A 25058-nucleotide genomic window follows, 5' to 3' on the forward strand; every position below is an offset into this window, starting at 1 on the left:
TATAATCAAGAATTATATTTGTAGAAGATTGGAAGGATGTGGTAAAAAGCAAGTTGTTAGCGCCTCTTTCCCAGTTCTTTTTAATAATAGTAAAATTATGCCATAAGACTTGAGGCCCAACATCTGCATTTTCCTGTTGCAGTTCTCTTTCCTCAGTATATCTGTCAATCTCTTTCATCTAGTCAGTATTATCATTGAGTGTCAGAACTAAAGGGAGTGACCATCCTACCATAACTTAAATTGCTGAAACCAATGTGCTTCTGATAAGAGGAATCCAGTAGGCATTGTTTTGACTCAGGAAAGGGACCCAGTAATTTATGACCTTGAGCAAGTTCAGGATTTTTGAGCCCTAATAACTAGTTATTAGCTAGGAATTCCAGGTAAAATTAGTGGGTTGGTCACTCTCATACTTTCTGATTTTCTTGGTTCCAGAATAGTATTGTGAAATAAAGATATTGAGAGTTGGGCACTTTAAGATATCTAAGGTTTATAAAATCTCAAATTACATGAAATCTAAGTTGTCTACAAAAAAACTGACCAACTTAATTTAAAAAATTATTGATAATTTTTGTTTTGACACAACAGGCAGTTCCAAACAACCTCCTTCATATAAAGTACAACTTCAGTCTACTCCATCCCTAAATAATTCATTAATTGTTAAAAGAATGCATCCATTTTTTTCTGTTAAATTTGAACATTGACTTGTATTTGACCATAATTGTGTTACCTTTCAGTGTTGATTTATTTACACTGTTTTGGCTCTGCGGTGTTCATTTCATATTATTACTTCATACAAGTCTTCACATGTTTCTCTGAATTCTTCTGTTACTCTTTATGATATGATAACATTATATCATATTCATAACCAGTTCAGTCATTCTCCAATCATTGGACATAAGTGTTGTTACTAGCTCTTTCCAAATTGGATTTAAGGAAGGAGATAGCATAGTATAGTGGAAAGAATGTTGAATTAGAACTTAGGAGATTTGAGTTATAATTTTGACTTGGCCTTTAGGTAGTTTGTGTAATCCACGGACAAAGCCCTTTGCATCTGAGTGTTTCAGTTGGTCAGTTTTCCTGTGCAATTTTGGATTTTTGAGCTGAAAGCTTAGAGCTTAGCATCAGACTTGTAAAGTGCTAGATTTGAAGTCAGAATAACTTGGCTGTGAGTCTTGTCCCTCTTACTTTTTGTGACTTTTGACAAGTCGTTTTTACCTTTCTGACCCTGTTTCTTCCGTTGAGGTGCGTAGAGTAAATAAACTCTGAGGCGTCTTCCAGCTCAATGATACTGTGGTTCTAATTCATTTCATATGTTCATATATCCAAAAAAATGTTAGTTGGAGCCTAGTCTTTTAAGCATTTTGTTATAGGATGAACTTGCCAATATGGCTTTTTGGAAGGACCAATTATTGTAATTATTTTTATAGATTTGAGTGATATATACTAAACATTCCTTTTTGACAGTTCTTAAAGGTATCTGCATTAAGTTTGACATTACTATAGTGAGCCCTGGGGGGTGGAGTATACTAGATTGCCTAAAAAGGGACAACCCAGTTCTAGGAATGAAGAGAGAAAAAGAGAGAGAGCGAGAGAGGAAGAGAGAGAGACTGAGACTTGGTCAAGTGCTTTGCAAACTTTAAGGTGCTATATAAATGTCACCTATTTTAAATCAAATATTCCACATCCCAAAGGAAATTTCTATTAAATTAAGATAGCTTACAACTAATCATCTATAAAATGAATAGGTTGAACAAGACTGGCTTTTGGATTCCTAAAATACTGTTTCCCAGTGTTTGTGAAGGAAAGCACATTTAAGAGCCTGCTTTAGAATTCATTTGTCTTAGATGTTGTCTTAGGAATCATTAAGTGGAAAAAACAGCATAGAAAGCTCATTTATCTTTGTGTTAGTTTTTTCCTTTTTTTAGTGCAAAAATTATTCGCTGTTTTGTTGGCTTAGCTTCATCATCTGTGAAATGAGGAGTTGTACTGGATGTTATTTAGGGTTTCTTCCTACTTTAGTGAACCTGGGCAAGTCATTTAATTTCTCAGTCCTCATTTTCTTCATCTCCAAAATGAAGGATTTGGATTAACCTCAGACTTAGTTTCCTCATCTGTAAAATGAGGATCAAATGAGAAAACATGTAAATCACTTTGTAAGCCTTAGAGTACTATAAAAATGCTAACTATTTTTACTAGATGACCACTAAGGACACTTCTAGCTTGAAATATATGATCTGGTGATTCTGTGAAAAGGCAGTTTATCCAGTCCTTGAAGTTTAATTCAACAACAGCTACAAAATTCCAGTTTGCTCATTAATACCTCCTCCAGTCTGCCTTTTTTCCCTTCTCATTTCTGTCTTGGGATGGAAAAGGTTTTTACATACTTAAAAAGTTTCCCAGCGTCTGCCTCCCAGTTTCTGACTGACTGCTCTTGGACTTCCACTTCTGTTTTGGTCTGCAATGATCAGTGACCAATATAGGGCATGGCCCAGCATCCAAAGGGGGTAGGGAGGTGTGGAGGGTTGGACTTTGTCAGACACATTCTAGCTGAGTGTGTTTTTGAGCCAGAGTTCCAGAAGACAGGAGCCTCCCTAAAAACTGGCTTGGCATTTGTACCATAGTTCCTAGCTTTTCCTGCAAAACACGACTAATGTGAAAAATTATTTTACTTACATTAGTCTCTTCCCGACTAGTGTCCCTTTGTAAAACTTTGTCTCTGTGTTAAAAAAAAAATCCCTCTTTGTTCTTAGAATTGTGTTTCAAATACATAGTATGTATGATTATATGATATGAGTTAGCTCTTCCCCTGCCTCCTCTCCCCCAACAGGCAGGGAACATTCTGGGCAGTGCTATGAAACAGCAGCCTCACTTAGATAGTGGCTTAAGATGTGGTGCAAGATCAGGGTAAGAAGAATCTGTGTCTACCTAAGCCACATTCCTTCCAATTCTCATTCTTGGAAAAGTTCTGGATTTAAAAGCTTTGGAGTTTCTATTTCTGGCTATCTAGTATCTGAGAACATAAGAGTTGGAAGAAACCTAGAAGATACCTAGTTGAACATACCATAGAGCGTAGAAATTTTTTCCTGTCTAGCAGGGATTCTTAACCTTTTTCTCAGTCCATAGAGCCTTTTGGCAGCCTGTAGACCCCTCCTCAGAATCATGTTTTTAAAAGCATGACATAAAATATATAGGATTACAAAGAGAGGAAATCAATCTCATCTTTTGTGACTGCACCTGTATGTCAAAAGTAATTGCAAAAACCATAACCCAGTACTTAGAGAAATTGCTCTGAAATTGCTGATGTCATTGTGTAACAAGAAGGTGCTAGGTTGCTACCTCCTGAAGTGGGTGGAGCTGTAAACTTTACATAAACAGGGAGATTAATGTCACCCATCCAGATCCAGCAGTTATTCTAAGAGTCAACAGGAAATAGAACAAGAAAGGTAAAATTAGGGTAAACTGGGTCTTGGAACAGATGGATGTGTTCAGGGTAGGGAAATATAAAAGAACCAGTCTGTTCAGTGTCATAATAACCAATCTATGGTTAGGAAAGAGAAGAAAGGCAAGACATACACACTGACATGAATTAGATCTTAGGTTAAGAGGTGGGGAGTATGATTGGGTAGAGGCTATAAATCTGTATAGCAGAGATTACAGTGTATTGGGAACAGATTTTTTTGTAACCTGTAACATCCCCTCTTCCCTGTCTCTTAAAATACTAGTGAATAGATCTGAGAACAAAGCTGTATTTCATGGATTGTCTACGAAATTGAGGGATATGAGCAAAGTCTGGTAAGCTGAACAAGTTACATAATTTCTTCAGACCTCAATTTATTCATTTTTAAAGTAAAGGGAGGTGGACTAGATGGATTCTCAAGCCCTTTTCAGCTCTAAAACCTTTGATCTTGTGTCCTCATAAATGAAGTATTAAATGAAAATGAGTTAACTCTTCCCCTGCCTCCTCTCCCCCAACAGGCAGGGAACATTCTGGGTAGTGCTATGAAACAGCAGCCTCACTTAGACAGTGGCTTGAGATGTGGTGCAAGATCAGGGTAAGGAGAATCTGTATCTACCTAAGCCCCATTCCTTCCAGTTCTCATTCTTGGAAAAGTTCTGGATTTAAAAGCTTTGGAGTTTCTATTTTAGCTATCTAGTATCTGAGAACATAAGAGTTGGAAGAAACCTAGAAGATACCTAGTTGAACATACCATACAGCGCAGAAATTTTTTCCTGTCTAGCAGGGATTCTTAACCTTTTTCTCAGTCCATAGAGCCTTTTGGCAGCCTGTAGACCCCTCCTCAGAATCATGTTTTTAAAAGCATGACATAAAATATATAGGATTACAAAGAAACTAAAGATTAGTGAAAATAAAGATGTAATTTTTTGCCCCATCCAAGTTCATGGACCCTAAGTTACGAACCCCTGTTGTATAAAGTTCCTAGCAGATCCAGCCTTTCTTTTCACATACTCATTGATCAGGAAGTTCCCAGAGCAGCCCAATTTGTAATTTTATTTCTTTAATCAGCTAGATAGCACAGTAGATAGAATGCTGGACACGGAGTCAGGAAAGTCTGAGTTCAAAATTTGCCTGACTTGTCTGTCCCTGGGCAAATCGCTTAACCTCTATTTGCCTCAGTTTCCTCAGCTGTAAATTGAGAATAATAGCACCAAACTCCCAGAGTCGTTTGGTGAGAAAATAAAATATTTGTGCTTTACAAACCTTAAAGTGGTATATGCTAGCCTTTCTTATTCTTAGTTTTTCTTTTTTTTTTTCCTTAATTTTTCAAAAAACATTTCTGTCTAGCCAGAATGGGTTTCTTTTGATTTCCACTCATTGGCATTAGTTTTAGTTACTGTACCCATGAAATTGCTATGGCACTGCAAAACAAATTTTTGATCTGCCTCATAGCCCCTCAAGTATTTGAAGAGCTCTGTTATGGATTTGGAGTAGAATTGGGTGAAGGTATAGTACAGATATAGGTAGTGCTGAAAAAATCCCCTACACAGATATTTTTGTAACTTTGTTACAAAGATGAAGAGTCAGGTCCACAGACATTTATTAAGTGCCTACTATGTGCCAGGCACTGTCCCTAAGCACTAGGAATGCAAAGAAAAGCAAAAATCCTACGTTCAAGAAGTTCACACATTAACGTAGAGGAAGCATAGACAAACAACTGTATTAAAAAAAATGATACACATAAGATAAATTGGAGATAATGTAGAGTGAAGGCACTACCATGAAGGGAAGCAGGAATGGTTTCTTGTAGAAATGGGGTTTTAGCTGGGATCTGAAGGAAATAAGAGTCCGGGTGAGAAGGGAAGGCATTCCAGGCAAGGGAGGATGACCAGTGAAAATGGAGAGCTTTGTTCGGGAAACTGCAAAGAAGCCAGAGTTAATGGATTGTAGAGGATGTGGAGTAGAGTAAGGCATAAGACTGAAAAGGTAGGAAGAGGTAAGGTTATGAAGGGCTTTCAAAGCCAGACAGAAGGTTTTTGTTTGATCTTGGGAGTAATAGAGAGCTACTGGGGTTTATGGAATAAGGATGCAATGTGATTAGATCTGCGCTTTAGGGATATCAATTTGACAGCTGGAGGATGGACTGAATTGTAATAAGCAAACCACAATAACGTTTCTAAGTTGTAAGCAGTTAGATGGATCCAGGTTCTAGGTTTCACTAACATTCTCCATCTAAACAAAGAAAGGGAATGAAAGATGTATCTGTAGCTTTCCAAAGCACCTAAGGAATTGTTTTTTCCTCTGGAATTAGAGAAACAAATTGGAGCATTAAATTGGCCATTTCCAATCTTGAGCCAGACCACATGATGTCACTAGGCCTTTGAAAAAATAAATTTGACTATAGTTCCATCCTGTAATGTATCTACACTGTACCAGAAACAATTTTTTAAATTTCATTTGGAAATTGCATCAGCTATGACAAGCTGGTTTCTTAATGGAGCCAACCAAACTTTCACAAAAGATAAGCTAGAGACAATAAACTGGTTTGTGTCAGTATTTTTAATGTTCATTTTTGTTTTAGTAGGGAAATGAACTCACCTGGTTGTGGTGGTGTTGTTTTTGTCTTTTTTTTTAATCAGTCTTTGGATGAATTTTAGCCAGCTATTTTTTTTTGGCAGGGGAGGATCATGAAAAGTACCCCTTTTTAAAAGCATATAAATTTTATGGGAACAGAAACCATGTGACCTAGTTGTCATGTACTGAAGAAAAGTCATCTGTCTTGCCCTCTCTGACTGCAACCAGAATCAACACTGAAAATTGTATTTTTAGCACTGCCTTCTCTGACTGCTACTAGAACCAACACTGAAAGTTGTATTTTTAGGGTTCAGGGGACAGCTGGGGGAAAAAACCCAGTATCATAGCTATGTCTTTTTGGCTCTACTGCCCTATACACAGTTGGATCTCAACAAATGTTTGTAATAATAGGGAGAAGATAGGAACCTTGCTTTTCCATTATAAAGATAGAAATAAATCAGGTATTAAAAACCACCTTTATATCTAGCAGTGTGCTGGATGCAGTAGGCAATTTTTAAAAAAGTATATATAAGATAAGGTCCCTGTCCCCAACCAAGCAATGTATAGTCTGTTTGCGGAGACAAGGCATGAACCAAACTGCTATTGAAAATCTACTGAAATAGCCAGAGAGAAAAAAATATAGCATACAGTAAGCTACTAATTGTGCTGAAACATGGCCCTACAGAATAGATTTCATGGGTAATAAATACAGTCTTGGAATGGAATCAGGGAGAATAGTGCAGAGGAGCAATGGGAGCTGTAGCTGTGCTGGTAGTAGTAGTAATGGGCCAGAGTAAACAATGTGGATGGAAAGGACTGCTCTCTCGGTAGATCTTTTCCCACCTCTGCCCTCTCTGAGCTCTTTATGCTTGCTGTTCCTGATATTTCACTCTCTGGTGATCCTCTTCCCCCCATTTCAAACAGAGTTGGTATTTACTTCCCAGCATCACACAGTTTGTAATCATTCTAAGAGTGCAGATCTTACTGGGTTGAGTTCAGCCCATCAATCATTCAGGCATATATTAATTGCCTACCTTGCACCAGATATTGTGCCTAGGTGCTGTAAATATGAAGATAAAAGCTTTCAAAGAGCTTATTATCCAGCCAAGGGAGACAACGTATAGCTATATGAGAAAGTTTTATGGGGGGCCTGGGGTGAGAGGGGAGAGATTCCAGCAACTATAGGGAACAGGAAAGGATTCATGTAGTAGCTGTAGAAATTTAGAGAACATCCAGGTAGGTGGGTTAATCCCAGATCAGCATAGGCAACCAGGTATACATGGATAGCAGTCCTTTGAGTAGTCTGGGTGAGGCAGAGTCCTGGGGATAAGTAGAGTCAGGGATTAGGAAGTTCAGAGAAGTGTATACGGAGATTAGGTAGCTGGGATGATGATATAGAAGGGTTAGGTAACAGATCATAAATGTAGGTCGACAGGGAACTAGGATCAGAACTGGATGGATGACCTGCAACAGGAATTATCTTGATGCTTAGCCAACAACTTCTGGATTAGTGGCTCCCTATATGCCAAAACTAAGGTCAAAATTTTAGTAGAATTAAGCCTCCAGGCAGGGATAAATGAGCATGTACCTGACTGGAGTAGGTAAATATAGCATTCTGGGGACCCAGTCAGATATTAATATTTGACTGCTTTTCTGGGCAAGCTTTGAGTGTAAGTTTGGTGTTGATTAAAATCTCAAAACCTTTAATTGCTTGTGGACCTTTGGAAATGAATAGTAGTTAAGCTCAAGGCAACCCTTGTCCCAAAGGTCTGGGGGCATCTAAAGAAAGGGGCTTCTATCTTGCAAATTTATTTGACATTTTAGCTTGCCAAAGTTTAGAGTTAGGTGGGGTTTTGTTGTTGTTCCAAGGTATGAAGATCCTGCTCTTCACATCCTGGGAGGGACATGTTGATGAGTGTTGACTAATGGTAGGGAGTAATTTCTGCATTGATTTGGAATTTTGCTGTTACCTGACAGTGTTTGCCAGTGTTGTGTGTTGGTGGTGTCATTTTATTTTTTAATAACAGTTATGACCCAAAGCAGTGTTAAATCCAAAGTGGTGAATAACTGTGGAAACCTACATTTTACATTTAAACTTCATTATTTTATTATTACTAACTTGGCTGACTCATGGCTATACTTCATATGTTCTCTGTTTTTTTAATGTAGCCAACAATGTTTATCATCAGTAAGCATGTGCCTACTTGATGATTACGTTCAATGACCCATCATTGCTTGGCAAATCCTCTTTTTCTTGATTCTTGCTCAGAAGGGGTTAGTGCGACCTTGCATCAGTGTGACTCCATTTCTAGGATGTCCTTTGGAGGTTGTAAGATTTCACAAGTTTATATAGTGAATGTATCTCTTTGGAGGAGAAAGAGTAATTATGGCTTAGTGGGTCTCAGAGTTTTTAATCCACAAACCACTTTGTTTTGATGAAAGACTCCATGGTGTCGCTTACATCCTGAGACAGTGTCTTGAATCCATTCAACTCTTATCTGCTTCTCCCTTGTCATTTAGGGGACAGGAAAGGAAAGAAAAGATCATAGTTTTGTTGGGGGCATAGAAAACTGTGTCAAATTAGATCTTCAGTGAGTTTTTCATTCCTTGTTTCTCTTTCCCTTTTACCTGTAAGCAGCTTCCCTTTCCTCAGGACAGTGGACCTGATCTATGACAGTGGTCCTATAAATTGTTTTGCCTGCTTTTGGTAAATTTGAAGAGAAAGGAGAGAGTGATACGTTGAAAAGACCTGGCCCACTGGTTTTGAACTCAGGATACCCTGTTGGACTCCTGGCTATGATGCTTAGTATGACAGTGGGCCTGTGGAGAACCAGTCATTTTACGACTCTGAACCTCAATGTTCTCATCTGTGAAATGAGGATACTTGCAACAGACACATGTAAATCTTGTAAAGCACTGTGCTTTTGATTATTATTCTGTCCTTTACTCTGTTAGGTAGGAAACTTTGCTCTATATCCATTGAATTTTGGAGTAGTCTCTTGACTACCTTGAGAATCCTGTGGACCATTGTTATTACCCAGGACCTCGCTTAAAGAAAGGCTTCTAGCTTTATCAGGAGGAAGGATCAGTTTGTAAAATGATGATTTTTGTTCATTTGCCTAAATGTTCACTGGTGATTTTTATATTCTTTTCAGTACTAATATTAGCAAGCTCTATACAGTTGACCTAATAATAAGAGGCTAGAATCATAAGTAACTTTTACAAATATACAGAGACTTTACAAAAATAGATGAATTAGGGGACATTTGCAGGGCATGATGGCACATGCCTATACTCCCAACTACTGGGGAGGCCAAGGCCATCAGATCACTCAGGAGTTCTAAGCTGCAAAGGGCAAAAGTACGGTAGGCCTCCAAGAATGGGGGTTGCCTAAAGAGGGCCAAACTGGCCCATGTTGGAGATGGAGCAAGTCAGACCTCTCAAGCTGGCCATTAGTGGGATCAGCCTGTGAGTAGCCGCCTGCACTTCTAGCCTGAATAAAATAGGGAGACCTGCTAGTTTAAAAAAAAAAAAGGAATTAAGAGATACACTTTGCAAATTGTCCTCTCCCTGAAGAATTCGCCATATATTTCCTTTGTCACATAATTCCTTTTTCTGAGGTTTTTGGGCTGCTGAGGATTGTGGAAAACATCTGTTCTGCCATCTTGTTGGTCATATGATCCCTATCAGTTTTTTAAAATAGAAAGTCCCTGAAGATACATATTTAGATATTTTAGATTGTAAACTACTCAATAGAAAGGCCAGGCCAATTAAAAAACAAATTTAAAATGTTAAAAGTCAGTATAAACAAATTCAATAAAAATGTAGACAAAGCATCTCTGAAATAACAATAAACATCACTAGAAAGTAGGATTTCATTTATAAAAACCCAAGTTACAGACAGCTATAGAACAGCATCTGGATTGCATAAAGTGAGTGTTTGCATTAGCGTTTCAGATAAGTGCTTAATAGAAATATTTTATCAGTGTTCTAGGCTTAACATTAATTTTGTTGAGAAGTTAAACGTTTTAGAACCACATTAACTCTGCTATGGCCTTAGATGATTCTTTTTTATGATTATCTGTCTTATAGAAAATTTGTAGTGTGGTGTTGATCATCCCATATATTCTTGTATTACTACCTGCTTTTCAGTCACTAGCCACTTTGGAAGTAGGCAGCTAGATTCCAGAGAAGGAAGAGTTTATTATATTGATTCTGCATTGCTGTTCTAATGAGACTGTAATATATGCTGCATGCTGGTTCTGTGACAGTACAAAAATAATGGTCTGCTATCTTAATTATCTCAATGGAAGAGGCTGAGTTAAACTTTGTAATGTCAAAGTGACTAGAATCACATAATGTTATGCTTGGAAGGGACCTTAGAGATAATTTTGTCCAACTTCTCAATTTTATCAAGGAAGTAGAAGCTCAGAGATGAAGAGCTTTGCCCTCCTGCTCCCAAAGCTGATGAGCAGCCAGGCTGGAGCTCAGGCTCAAGCCCTTCAGAGGCCAGTGCTCTTTTTCTCATGGAATACTGCTTTCTCAGGCCTCTGGCAGAAATTTGGTAGACAGAATTAATCCCAGTATTTTGTTGATAACAAAGTAATTATTTTCATCAAAATCTCAACTTGGTATGAAAGTTTTGAAGTTTCATATTTGGGGCTTTATTTTGTTGCTAATTTTTAGTCTATAATTTCAAACTTCCAAATAAAATTTTATAATTCATCAGAAGTAGCATGGAAGAGTGGGAGTGGGGGGAACATCCTGTGGAAACCTATGCTCCTATAGGGCCTGTTCAGCTCTAACATTCTTTGATTCTAAATTACATTTATTTAAATTCTTAACAGCACTTTAAAGTTGCAGAAATTGATCTGCTAGAAAGCATTGCAATACAATGCTTAAAAGGTGATAGTGGTGCATTTTAAAGTTTTCAGTGTACTATGGTCTATTAAAAATAATTCTGCTAGTGCCTATAAATGATTTTGCATGTGACATTGAATTTGAATACTTTTTAAAGAAAGTGTTTCTTTTAGCATTAGGCTTTCTACTTTGATTTCCTTAAGCACTTAAGCTTGTTTTGTCAGATAAACAGTTTTTGGAGAGCCCTTGTTATTTTAAAAAGTTATTAGTGAAGGCTTTTTGTTTATTGCTTATAAGTGGCTCAGCTGAGTCAGGTGACCTCATGAGATCATAAATACTCAAGGAGCAGGCACGCTGTTAATGAGTTAGTTCATCTGAGGAGGCTTGAAAATCCTTATTCCTTTCCTTCTTCCTTTGTCGCTGAAGGTATGAATTCATTTGCTTTGGGAAGTATGGACAGATATTTGTTACAAGGAAAACAAAGATGAAGTGCCAGGTTGTTGGGTAATGGGTCTTGCTTGGCAAATTTTTGTTTCTTGATTGTGGTAGTGGTTTTGGGGGGCACTATTAGTTTGAAGTTGGAGCTCTTATTGCTCTCAGACATAGACTTTGACTCTAAAATGTTATGGAATTGATTTCTACCCAACCTTGGATCCATCTCATTGCTATACAGAGTATGAGTGATCAAGGGAAGCTTTAATGTCCAAATGTGAATTTTAGCATTAATAGATTATTTCTCAAATGAAATATGTTGTTCCTGAAGGACTTTGATGATTGTTATGAACAGGCCTAAATCAGAAGGGTTATCCAAATCTAGGGTTTAGTCACTTGAAAAAAAATATGGGTTAGGAAATAGGGACTCAGACAATCTACACATTAGGATTATGGGAAGGGGTAGAGCAGGTCTTTTTCTTGTTTAAAAAACTTTTCCACACTTAACAAAGCAAGAATAGGTGTTTGTAGCTAAGATGAGCTTTCCTTCGCTTTCTCAGGAGCCACTTTGTGAATTTAAATGAGAATTCATATTCAAAAATGAGGGAAATAGAAGTTTTAGAATTCATAATTTTGTAAATGTTGATTTTACATCTAAAATCTTTATTAAGATGTTACCTCTCATTCTTCCCAATAAACTTTGTTCATCTAAGGTGCATCTCTTATACAGTTATCATTTGTTGACTGCTGTTTATCTATGGTGTTCTGGATATTCTTGTCCCATCTTGCCTGGGAAATTCATGAAGATGTATGATCATACCAGTTGTACTGGGGAATCACCATCACTCTGTTAATTCCCTTATATCATGAAATGATACATAATTGACTTAGCCATTGATTTCATCACTCTTTAGTTTTAATTACATTGTGGTGGCTTATCCCATTGGCACATGCACATTATAAAGTAATATTAAGTTTTTCTGGAGAATTATGCTTAACTATATTCTGCTGATCGTCAGTAGTAGTGTTTCTGTATTATTGTATGTATGGTTTGAAAAAGTAATATGCAAATGGTAGTCCTGCAATATAGAAATTTACAATTCCAAAAGAGATACTTTTATAAACCAATCCCCTGCTTTTACTCCCAGTAGGATACATTTTTTTTAATAGGAAACATTCTTAATAGAGATCAATATTCTTGAGGGTTTTTTTCTTGTGTAAATGTGCTTGATATTAATGAGCAAGCCCAAAAGAGCTAGATATACTGAAGAAATAATTTACTGAGCGTTTCTTATGAGATCTCATAGAAATTTTAATCCATAGATTATAATCTTATCCATAAAATGACAAGTATGCCTTATTACCCAGTGACTTACCTTTGAACTTCTCATAACTAATGGAGGATTTCTCTGATTTTACAAGGTCACTTGGTTACTTCTACAGAAGTAAGGGTGTTTGTGAAATATCTCCACCATATTGGCTCCCTCATTCCAGATTGATGTCTAGTTTACTTGGTAGGTTGGTAACCCAGTCAAGCCCCAGCCCCAGTGCTTTTTACTTTATTTTTTTATAGTTATGAACTTGACAAACATGAACATTTTCTTATACCAAGAAGAACAGAATAAGAGGATTGTATATGACACTGAAATATCTTATGCATAGCTTGTTTTTTAAATTAAAAATCAAATTTAACTCTAGCACTGCACTGCTTGTTTGTGTTTCCTTTTGAATTTCCTTCTGATCTCTTCTGTACAGTTTATTTAAATGTTTTATTGATAACTTTTCTTTCTTTTTGTTAGCATTATCACTACTCTCAGATAGTTCCCCAGCCTTACTGTTTTTGTAAGCAGCAACATCACTCTGAGCTGAGATAAGACTGATAACTCACTCCCAAAAATATTTATTTCCTAGTCTCTGTTAAACCCCTTCAGTTACTTGGTATATATGCCTCAGAACTACATGTTACCCTTTGTGGGAAATTTTCTGGTAGTTTCTTTTTGATGAATATTATTGTGAAGGTCTTCCTACCCCCTTTGCTTTTTGCTGTTACTTTAGTTTGAAGACCTTCTGAGGTCTTCAGACCTTGCTACACTTTAATTGTAACTCCTCAGCCATCATAAATAAAAATGTTGCTCCATATAAATAATATTTAATTTTCTCTACATGGATTAATATAATTTGAACTATATTGACCTTCGAATACAGGCTGTACTTCAGATGGTTTTAGAAGTCATTTATGCAAGTCTTTAGTCTTTGGAAGTCAAGAAAGGTCTGTATTTTGTTAGGTGGGTTTTAGGCAAACCTCCTGGAATCAACCTGTAATCCTCTGGTATCTTACATGTTCAGCTTTCTGTGTGTCTTATAAAAAAAATGGAGACATTTAAACTTCTCATGTTTTAGCTTTCAGAGAGGGTCTTGCGGCAAAATGGATAACCCAGCTGTTAAGAGAATAGTCAATCACATTATCAAATCTCCAGAGGATAAACGAGAATACCGAGGATTAGAATTGGTAAATGGCATCAAGGCACTCCTCATCAGTGATCCTACCACAGATAAGTCATCAGCAGCCCTTGATGTACACATAGGTATTTTTATGTTTCTATTTCTTTAACTTTGCCCTAGAATTTATTAAGACTTTCCATTTCTATTGAAATAATAAGAAAGACTCAATTTCAATGCATCCAGGTGTGTCTGTATAAACAACAGTTATAGTATGCAGTAGATGTGTTTCTATAAAGCTGTATGTGAATTGAATTTTTGTAAATCAGACAATTAAAGGTACACACAAAAAGTCCTTGCTGTTTAAGGAAGTCCTATAATAAATACTTTATTTTCATAGAATGTATTGAACATGCTATTAAAGTACTGAATTTGAAGTCAAGGGAACTGGGTTTGAATCTCAGATCTGTTACTGTTTGTGAGGTCTTGAGCAAGTACTCCACATTCTAGGATTGTATAGGAATTTGCTTAGAATTCTTATTAGTGAACTTAGTTATTTTGAATAGTTTTGGATATCAGGTTTGCTTATTTAAGTGACTTATAACATCTAGAAGAGTCAACAGTAGCATGATTTGGTAGCCAAAAAAAAAAAAAGCCAAAGGAAGGAAACAAACATTGACTTAGGAAAGACGTAAACAAAATTGAGCATGTTTGGAAGAGGACAGTCAGGATGGTGAGAGGTCTGATGAAGATTATGCCAAATAAAGATCATCTGAAAGAACTGACAATATTGAGTATGGAGAAGAGAAGACTTGGGGTGGGAGTGGAAAGGACTTCATGCATTTGATGGGTTATCACGCGGAAGAGGGCTCTAGGCTTATTCTTTTTGGCCCTAGAAGGCAGATATAAAAATCCGAGGTAGGTATTGCAGAGAGGGAGAGTCAGATCTGAGTTTGATTTAAGGGAAAACTTCCCAGTGATAAGAGCTGTCCCCGAATAGGATGGGCTACTTGAGGGAGTTGTAGATTTCATCTTATGGTTCTTTCATGGACTCTGAGATAGCTTTCACTTCTGTGCTTCAGTAATTGTTACTACATTTGTAACGTGTTTAATCTTGTAAGCTTGTTTGTGTTTCAGTACTTAAGTTTATATGGTTTCTTCTCCAGGATCCTTGTCAGATCCCCCAAATATTGCTGGCTTGAGCCATTTTTGTGAACATATGCTCTTCTTGGGAACGAAGAAATATCCAAAAGAAAATGAATACAGCCAATTCCTCAGTGAGCATGCAGGGAGTTCAAATGCTTTCACAAGTGGAGAACACACCAACTACTACTTTGATGTATCACATAAACACCTAGAAGGGGCCCTGGACAGGTAAAAATGAATTTGTTAAGCATTGATCTGTCTACTTCATGTACTTCTGTTATATTATAGTAATGACTATTACTACTTTCATATTTATACATTTTGGCTCCAGATAATAAGCAGTAGTAATTTATGTTCTTTTTTTTATGCTTGTTCACTTTTTTTGTTTGTCAGGGCAATTGGGGTTAAGTGACTTGCCCAAGGTCACACAGCTACTACATGTGTCAGGTGTCTGAGGCTGGATTTGAACTCAGGTCCTCCTGACTCCAGGGCCAGTGCTCTACTCACTGCGCCACCTAGCTGCCCCTATGCTTGTTCACTTTTAAGCTAACAATAACATTTATTTTGTATTAGAGGAAGAGTAATGGTGTAACCGTTGACATAGACTTTAGGCCTGCACAATACTTCATTGACTTAATAAAATTTTTACCATCATCAGATCATATTTCTATAAATAAGCATCAGTGGTCTAAAGAAATACAATAGTTTTGCTTTTGTTATTTTTCTACTTGCATGTAATTTTATTTTAAAGTAGATACATTTTAGACCGCCAAACCACAAAGCTGCCATTCTCATTTCTCCTCCTCAAGCATGCTGCATCAGTTGTTCATATCTTGAGAAAGGCCACATTAGGTATACATTCCCCTACTGATTTTAATATTGAGGGTTTTATTGGATCCTATGTTTAATTCTTTTTTTCTAAAACAATGTTGTGAATTTCCATGGAACAAAGTGTCATACAAACGGATATAACTCTTATCTTGCTCAGACTTTAAGTAGAAATATATTTGCATAAGAAAGTCATACTTTAAAAGATAAGACTACAATTTGAATCTGTATGTACATTTGAATGCCTGCACACACATAGACACACAGACACACACACAGAGTGGTGTAGGTGGTCAGGGAAAGAGGGACATAGTTGGCTCTGAGACCAGATTTCAAACTCAAGTCTTCCTGAATCCAACCTCAGCTTGGACCAAAGTATATATACATATACATACACACTTACACATAGCTAGACATGAATCTCCAGTATACTGCAGCCAGGTGCATTTCCATCTAGGTTGTCTTTATAGCTTTCTTCATCAACAGATACAATGGTTAGTTTAAAGTGGAAAGAGCACTGGGCTACAATGCTTGAGTCTTCATCCTGCCTATGATACTCATATTCCTGCTGGGGCAAATGAGTTTCTTGGTCTCTGTCTCAGTTCAGCATCTGTAAAATAAGAGTTGCACTTAGGTGATCCTTAAGTTCCCTCTCACCTCTTCCAGTCATACAATTGTATGACATTTTCTAAAGTGTCTGTGTTTACATAAAGTAGACATTGATGTAATTGGGTTTCTTTTTGATATACTGAAAGCTGTAGTTGGTCTATTGATAGTCTCAAGAGTCTTGTAGATCCACTAGCTATCAATCTTAGTCTCTGGTCCATTTCTTAATAATTAATTTATTTTTAGTTTTCAACACTTCCGTAAGATTTTGAGTTTTACATTTTTCCTCTCTCCCTTTCCTCCCCCCTCCCCACAATGGCATGCAATCTGATATAGGCTGTACTTATACATTCATGTTAAACGTATTTTCACATTAATCCTGGTGTAAAAAAGAATTAGAACTAATGGGAGAAACCACGAGAAAGAAGAAAAAATCAAAACAACAAAAGAAAAGGAGAGCAAATAGTATGATGCTTCACCTGCATTCAGACGCCATGGTTCTTTCTCTGGATGTGAACAGCATTCTCCATTGTGAGTCTTGGAGTTGTCTTAGATCTTTGCATTGCTGAGAAGAGCTAAGTCTATCAAAGTCCGTCATCCCACAATATGGCTGTTACTGTGTACAGTGTTCTCCAGGTTCTACTCATTTCACTCAGTATCAGTTCATATAAGTCCAGGTTTTTCTGAAGTCTGCCTGCTCCTTATTTCTTATAGCACAATAGTATTCCATTACATTCATATGCCACAACTTGGTTCACAACTTGTTTTTTTGGTTTTTGTTTTTTGGAGGGAGGAAGGCAGGGCAATTAGGGTTAAGTGACTTGCCCAAGGTCACACCGCTAGTAAGTCTGTCAAGTGTCTGAAACCAGGTTTGAACTCAGGACCTCCTGACTCCAGGGCCGGTGTTCTACTCACTGTGCCACCTAGCTGCCCCCTACCACAACTTATTAAGCCATTTCTCAAATGATGGGCATCCCCTTGATTTCCAATTCTTTGCCACCACAAAAAGAGCTGCTATAAATATTTTTTGTACATGTGGATCCTTTTCCCATTTTTATGATCTCTTTGGGTTACAGACCTAGAAGTGGTATTGCTGGGTCAAGGGGTATGCACGGTTTTATAGCCCTTTGGGCATAATTCCAAATTGCTCTCCAGAATGGTTGGATCAGTTCACAGCTCCACCAACAATGTATTAATGTTCCAATTTTCCCACATCATCTTCAACATTTATCACACTGGTCCATTTCTGTCTTTTAAAGTCTTGAATCTACCCTTGCTTCAGAGGCAACTAGTTGACACAGAACTCAGGGCTTGGATTCAGGAAGACCTGAGTTCAAAAGCACCCTTAGACCTTACTAGCTGTGTGATCCTGGGCAAATCACCTAACCTTTCTGTACCTCAGTTCCCTTAACTGCAAAATTTGGGTATTAATACCACCAACCTCACAGGGTGTTGTGAAGATCAGATGAGATACTGTTTGCAAAGCACCTAACACAATGCCTGCTCAATAAATGTTTGTTCCCTTCCTTCTTTAGCTTTGTAGTAGGGCTTAGCTAATATTAGAGTCAGATGTTCTGAAAAAAATTTATCTGAATTTTAAATTTTGCTGTAATAAAATAAGATGAATAACTTTGGGTCACTGTGATATAGACAGTTTAAATTGAACCAAGACTTAGGTAAGTTATAATTAGACAATTATTTCTACTTGGTAGCAGTTCAAAATGTAATCATGAGAAGAGTTAATGTACTTATTTTAGGATGTCATAGCGTGGTACTGAATCATTATTTATTCGCTGTTTATTTTTAGTTTTCTTTAAATACTATAATCATTACTTGATCAGTTTGATCATTTCTTATATAAATGTGTTCTTTTTATTTCAATTTCTGGAATCTTTTTAATAGAGCTTTTTACGTGGGTTACTATCAATTTATGCTTCTGGTAGTAAATTCAGATGACTTTTAGATTTATTTGTCTAATTCTAACCTCTTTCCTGACCTTCAGTGTACTCAGTGTACCCAAAACTGGACTCATTATCTTTCCCCCAAAACGATGCATCCTCTCTTCTTAACTTCCCCTTTACTGTCAAAGGCACCGCCGTCCTTCCGATCACCCAGGCTGGCAGCCTAGTTGTCCTCCACTCCTCAGTCTCTCTCCCCAGCCCATGCTCAGAGCCAAACACAAGTCTTGTTGTTTCTCATCTTCTTAACTTCACTCTTCTATGCCCTTCCTTTCTTCTGATACTGCCACCACCCTGGTGCAAACCCTCACCACCTTATGCCTGATCTTTCTGATTAGTCTTCCTGCCTCAAGTCCTTCTAAACTCTAGTCCCATCTTACACTCAGCTGTCAGATTGGTTGGACCATGTCACTCCCTTATCCAGTGAACTCCTGTGGCTCCATTACCTCCAGGGTCAAATATAAAATGATCTGCATTGGTCTTAAGGTCCTTCATAACCTGGCCCCCTCCTGCCTTTACAGTCTTCTTACACCTTACCCCCATGTACTCTACAATCCAGTAACACGGGCTTCCTCTCTCTTCCTCATTGCTACACTACATCTCTGAACTCTGGCTGAGCATTTTCACTGGCTGTCCTTCATCCCTGGAACTCTCTCCTTCCTCATCTCTGCCTCTTGGTTTCCTTGGCTTCCTGCAAGTCTCAGCTAAAGTCCCACTTTCTGTAAGAAGTCTTTCCTTTAATGCTAGTGCCTTTCTTCTAGATGATCTCCAGTTTATCCTGTAAAAATCTTGTTTGTACGTAGCTTTTTGCATGTTGTCTCCTTCAATAGTGGGGACTGTTTTTTGCTATTCTTTGTATCTCTGGCACAGGGGTGGGGAACCTGTAGCCTCGAGTCCACATGTGGCCTCTAGGTCCTCACGTGCAGCCCTTTAACTGAATCCAAACTTCACAGAACAAATCCCCTTAATAAAAAGATTTGTTCTGTAAAACTTGATCTCAAGTCAAACGGCAGCACCTAAAGACCTAGAAGGACAGATATGGCCTTGAGGCCACAGGTTCCCAACCCCTACCCTGGCACTAAGCTCATAGTAGGTGCTTAATAAGTGCTTATTGACTAACGGACAGAATGTGCAAAACTTAGTGAAATATAGAGGTATGGACCAAAGGACCATGACCTTCTGGTTGTATTTTGTTTTGGTAAGTAGTTCCAAAGAAAATTCGTGTGCGCACACACACACACACACACACACACACACACACACACACTCCTTTTACAGTCTCATTAAATTATAAGTTATTACCTTAAGGCTCTCTTAACATTTTCATGTAAAGTTTGTTCTTTTTCTAACCAGTAAGCATCTGTGATGTGGCTTGGATATGGGATAGACCCAAGATACCATTTTTCCTACGTGATAGTACTTTTTTATCTACTCAGTCACAGTTGTTTTTGTATTCTCTGTCCACTAAGACCATCAAAGATAGTATTGTTTTAAAAGAGTTCATTTCAAATAACTTAAAATTATATCATTTTTCATTGTTTTAGATTTGCCCAGTTTTTCTTGTGTCCTTTGTTTGATGAGAGCTGCAAAGAGAGAGAGGTGAATGCAGTTGATTCAGAACATGAGAAGAACGTAATGAATGATGCCTGGAGACTGTTTCAGTTGGAGAAAGCTACTGGAAATCCCAATCATCCCTTTAGTAAATTTGGAACAGGTTTGTCAGCTCTGTGTGTGTGTATGTGTGCCCACGTGCACACATATATGTGTGTATATACGTGTGTGTTTGCTTATACTTAATTAGCTCAGCTTGGTTCATTGCCTAGGGAGGGCTTCTTTGTTTTTTAAATTAGAATAGAAAGTGTTATTGTGGCCACTCTGAACCCCCAGGCCATTCCTTCTTCCCTTTGTTTTTCACTTAGTGTTCACCATTTCAGCATGACATTCAGGCAACAAATGGTGGTATATTTTCATATGTCAAAACTAGGCTATTTTTTGTATATTCAAGGAGGACCTCTCAGCAATCTGCTGTGTTTCGGTGGTTGGTATTTCAGATCTCTTATTATGATATAAACATCTTAGGTTGCTAAAGTTTTCACTGTACAACAGTACTTTTATAGGGATGTTGATCTAGCAATTAAGAAAATTACCAACTACTCATACCTCATACCCCATACCCTTGGAGTTGTGGGGTATTTGAACCTTAAAGCTAAAGCTACTTCTAGTAAACCAGGACATACAAGAGCTTTTTGTATTTTTTTTCTCCACTAATTGGCATCTTTCTTGTGTGTGTGTGTGAGAGGGAAGAGGAAGTCTTCCTTCTATTTCTATCAGTAACATCTCTTTCTTCTTTGGGTGGAGGGAGGAGAATAGGCATTCATATACTACTTTATGTACCAGGTACTGTGCTAAGCACTTTGCTGATTTTACCACATTCTTCTTATGGGACCGTTCCCTAATTAAACCTTAAGACCGATAAACATACTTGGTTAAAAGCAACTTCTTTTTTTGGTGGGGGGGAGGAGTTGCAGGGCAGCGAAGTGGGTAGTTTTGAGTGTTTGTCCACCATTTGTTTCAGAATTTATTCCTAGCTCTCTAACATAATTTCACCTTGTATTTTCTGATGTATCAGCCATGGTAGTGGCAGCCAGTACTGGAGGCAAGTTTAATAGGCAATAAAAATCATTAGATGTTAATAAATACATAGTTGATACACAAGGCAAAGAAACGTAGGACATAAAGAATAACAATATCTGTGACTTATAAATATATAGCTTTTCATGTATGTGATGTCTTAAACTTGGTTATATGTATATCTCTTGGTCTAACATCAGAAGTATTCTGACTTGGGTTGATTTTGGGGTTTGTAGAATCTCACCAAGGAGAACAGGAGGCAGTTCAGTAGGACACTGAATAGAGTACTGGTCCTGGAGTCAGGAAGAACTGAGTTCAAATTTTGCCTTAAACTCTTCCTATCTCTGTGAACCTGGGCAAGTCACTTCACATTTGTTTGCCTCATCTGTAAAATGAGGTTAATAATAGCAAACTGAGGGTTCACCTTAAACTAAAATCACAGAGATTTGATAGCCTTTTTATGGGATCTGACTTCATGTATAAATGTGGAAACTTTAGGGACAGTCAGTGGAAGTGATGTACTTTGAAAAGGCAAGTATTAGTAAAACCTATGTCATTTTTACCTCAATTTTAGCAGAATTTTTAAGAAGCAGGAGTTCTGTAGAAGGCATTTATTAAATGGTCACCTTGTTTTGAAGGCACAGAAAGGGAGCAGTTTCCGTTGATTAGTAATTTATTTATTCTTCTTAGCTCAAGTCATAAACATTAGCCCTGATTATTTAAAATATGATTTTAATATTTTATTGACTTTAGACAAGATCTATCTAGCCACTTAATTTTATGACCTTTTAATTTAAAAAAATTTTTTTGCTTTATATAAATTTATTTTCAGTTTTCAACATTCACTTCCACAAGATTCTGAATTCTAAATTTTCTCCCAATCTCTCCCCTCCTCCCACCCCAGGACAGTGTGCATTTTGATTACCCCTTTCTCCAATCTGTCCTCCCTTCTATTACCCCCCACCTCCTTTTCTTATCCCCTTCCTTTCTATTTTCCTCTAGGGCAAGATAGATTTCTATACCCCATTGCCTGTATATCTTATTTCCCAGTTGCATGTAAAAACAGTTCCTAACATTCACTTTTAGTCTGGAGTTCCACATTCTCTCCTTTCCTCTCTCCCCACCTACCCTCACTGACAAATCAAGCAATTTTATATAGGTTATACATGTGTTGTCATACAAAACACTTCCATAACAGTTATGACCATTTTAGAGACCAATGTTATATAAAGAAAGATATGAAAATAAAAGAGCACATATAATAAGTGTCTGTGTAGGGTCTTAAGGACATGGACTGAACCCATGATTTTATTAGTTTTAATTTATTAATCACTGAGAGGTGTAAGTGACTTCCCCAGGGCCACACAGCCAACATGTGTCAGAGGGAGGACCTTAAACAGCCTTGTTAGCTCCATGACCATCTCTCTTCACTCTGGCACACTGCATACACATGGAAGGGCATGAGGAAAAGTCCTTTGGATTTCTATAAAATATCTTTCTGAAAAAATGTGAGTAGATACCTTCTGTTATATGTTTTATTTCTGAGTTTAAGCTACTGTGCCAGTAACCTCCATTCTTTATCATCCACAACACTGACACATTTTACTCTGCCCCTTTAAGGTTTCCAAAGTACTTTCTATACGACAACCCTATGAGGTGATAATACTGTATTTTCTCCTCATTTTTATGTATGACTAGATTGAGATGAGGAAACATTAAGTAGCTTGTCTGTGATCACATGGTTAGTAGATTGAAAAGCTGAGCTTCAAACCTTGGGCTCCTGACTCAGTCTGATGCTCTTTCCACTTTGCCACACTGCTGATAGTAGAACGAAGTGGCTCATGGAATGAAAATGTTGAATAATCTCCAAACTTTACAACTGCAGAATATGTTTTTATACTTCAGAATTTATACGTCTAATTATCTGGGAAGTCATAACTTCAGACAAAATAATGACATTATATTGTAAAGATCTGGCTTGAAATAGTTAGAAAATTGTCAAGCTTCTTTTTCCTTTCTTCCTGTTTAGAAGGACGTACATGCAACGTAAAGAACCATCCATTCTAAACTAAACTACAGGTGTTGCGCGCACACACACACACACACACACACACACACACTCTGCTAGCTTAGAGTCAGATAACATTAAAATTGGGAAGGACCTTAGAGATTGGGAGCTGATGATGAGTGTTTTGGGTTGAAAAATGTCCAACTGGATTATAGACTGAAAAAGAGATTAAAAAGCAAGGTAAATCAACAAGATTTGGCAAGAGATTTGATATTGGAGGTGAGAGAGAGGAATCAAGGATGACACCCAGGTTTGTGAGCCTGGGTGACCTGGAGGACAGTAATGTGCTCAAAAGTATCAGGGAAGTGCAGAAGTAGAGTTCTCACAGAAAGATAATGAGTTCAATTTTGAATATACTGAGTTTAAGATGTCTACAAAACATCCAGTTTGATACGTCTGCGTATTTTAAAAAAATCAATAAATAAGTGCTTTCTTGAAAAAGCAAGGTAGATGTTCAAATAACTAATAGTAAGAGATATGAAAATTGAAACAATTATAAAGTTTAATCTCATAATATGAAAGTTGACAGAGTTGTTAGGGACAGTTGTCATTGGACGGGCTGTTGGAAAACGTACAGTACTGCCTTGGATGATCCTCATGTTTTGAATTTCTGTTTAGAATTATTCAAGGAAAGTTATAAAACTGTTCTTTTGTCTTCAGCCTTCTCTCATACTGGGCATATACTTCGAAGAAGTCAGCTCCGGTATTAGCCAAAATATTCATAGCAGCACATTTTTGTCCTAGCAAAGAAATGGAAACAAAGTGGATACCCATCAGTTTGGGAGTGGTGCAAAAAATTAAGCTATATAAACACCGATGGAGGTTCCAGAGAGCAGAGGATGAAACACCCTCCTCCCTTTTAGCAGAAAGTCAGGGGTTTACTACTACATAACATTGTATACATTGTTAGATAGATTTGCTGCATCAGACATTTTTGCTTTATCTTTGTCACTAGGGAGGATTCATTGAGGGAAAAGATTTGGAATGACTGATGTAAAGATAAAATGCATCATTAAAAAGTTTTTTAAATGAAAAAGAGACAGTATAGAAATGCCTCATAGTTGACTTGAAATATTTCCCTTTAATTGTCTCAATGAAAACTGAAAAAGCAGTATGTGTAGTAAAAATTAAGTTGGAAAATAATTCATCTAGACAGTTGTATTTCTTTAAAAAGAGAAGACGCATTTGAAGCTAAGCGATACTTGCAGTGATGGAAAACACAAGTACTAATTTAATAACCTGAGTAGTCTTTGTCTGCTTTTACTGCCTCTTTCTCCACATGTTCCAGTGTTCTCAGACCTGATTCTTTCACAGTCACATTGTGACATCTGTCCCCAGCATGTGCCCATCTTGTGGCATGTGACGTTGGTAGAAAGTTGGTTATTTTTATAGACTCGTATGAAATTAAGCATGGTAAATTGTAAATTCAGTTTGATGTCACTATGCACCTGCTGAGTGAGGCTCCCAAGCATAACAGCCTGAATTCTCTAAACCCTAATTCAGCATGCTGAATCACAAAGGGGGATTTAAATTGTTGATGTATAGCTCCCATGGCCCTGCAGCTACTGCAGAGAACCTGATGTGCCACCATCACCCAGAGGCTCTCACTGCCATTGTAAATAGAGGTCCTTGCATCAAAGTGACATTAGCGAGGGGTTGTGGCTAGAATGAAAATGGAGTGATTCTGTTTTCTCTCTGAATGTCAAAATGCTTATTTTTGTCTTTTTTTTTTTAAATCATAATCTCATTAGTAGATGATCATTTGTTTTGATCTTTTGCTTTTCATTTATGTTTTTACTCTGTTGTATTTTGCCTTTTTGTGTAGCATCAATAAACATTAAATATATATTACTTGAACACTGCTAGATACTGGGAGAAATTTTGGTAAGATACTGTTCCTGCCTAATGGAGGTAATGTCTGGTAAGAAAGTAAGAAATAAAAGAGAGCACTTAATAGAAAAAAATATTAAATAAGTGCATTAGGTGCAAAACAAAATGTTGCATGAAGTTTAAGACAAAATGAATAGTACATGAGGAAAGTAATGTTTCAATTATCTTT

At 37.3% G+C, this 25058-nt stretch overlaps 1 protein-coding gene across 1 annotated transcript in view; it reads left to right on the top strand.

Annotated features, from left to right (window-relative positions):
- The window catches only part of IDE (insulin degrading enzyme), a 111959-nt gene that overhangs the window by 6700 nt on the left and 80201 nt on the right, over positions 1 to 25058 (top strand). The window contains exons 2-4 of the mRNA XM_036734627.1: positions 13724 to 13908; positions 14929 to 15136; positions 19845 to 20014. Coding sequence (XP_036590522.1) covers positions 13724 to 13908; positions 14929 to 15136; positions 19845 to 20014 — 563 coding nt within the window. The remainder of the gene's footprint in view (positions 1 to 13723; positions 13909 to 14928; positions 15137 to 19844; positions 20015 to 25058) is intronic.

The sequence above is a fragment of the Trichosurus vulpecula genome, chromosome 8 (assembly GCF_011100635.1).
Source record: "Trichosurus vulpecula isolate mTriVul1 chromosome 8, mTriVul1.pri, whole genome shotgun sequence".
NCBI classification, from domain to species: domain Eukaryota; kingdom Metazoa; phylum Chordata; class Mammalia; order Diprotodontia; family Phalangeridae; genus Trichosurus; species Trichosurus vulpecula.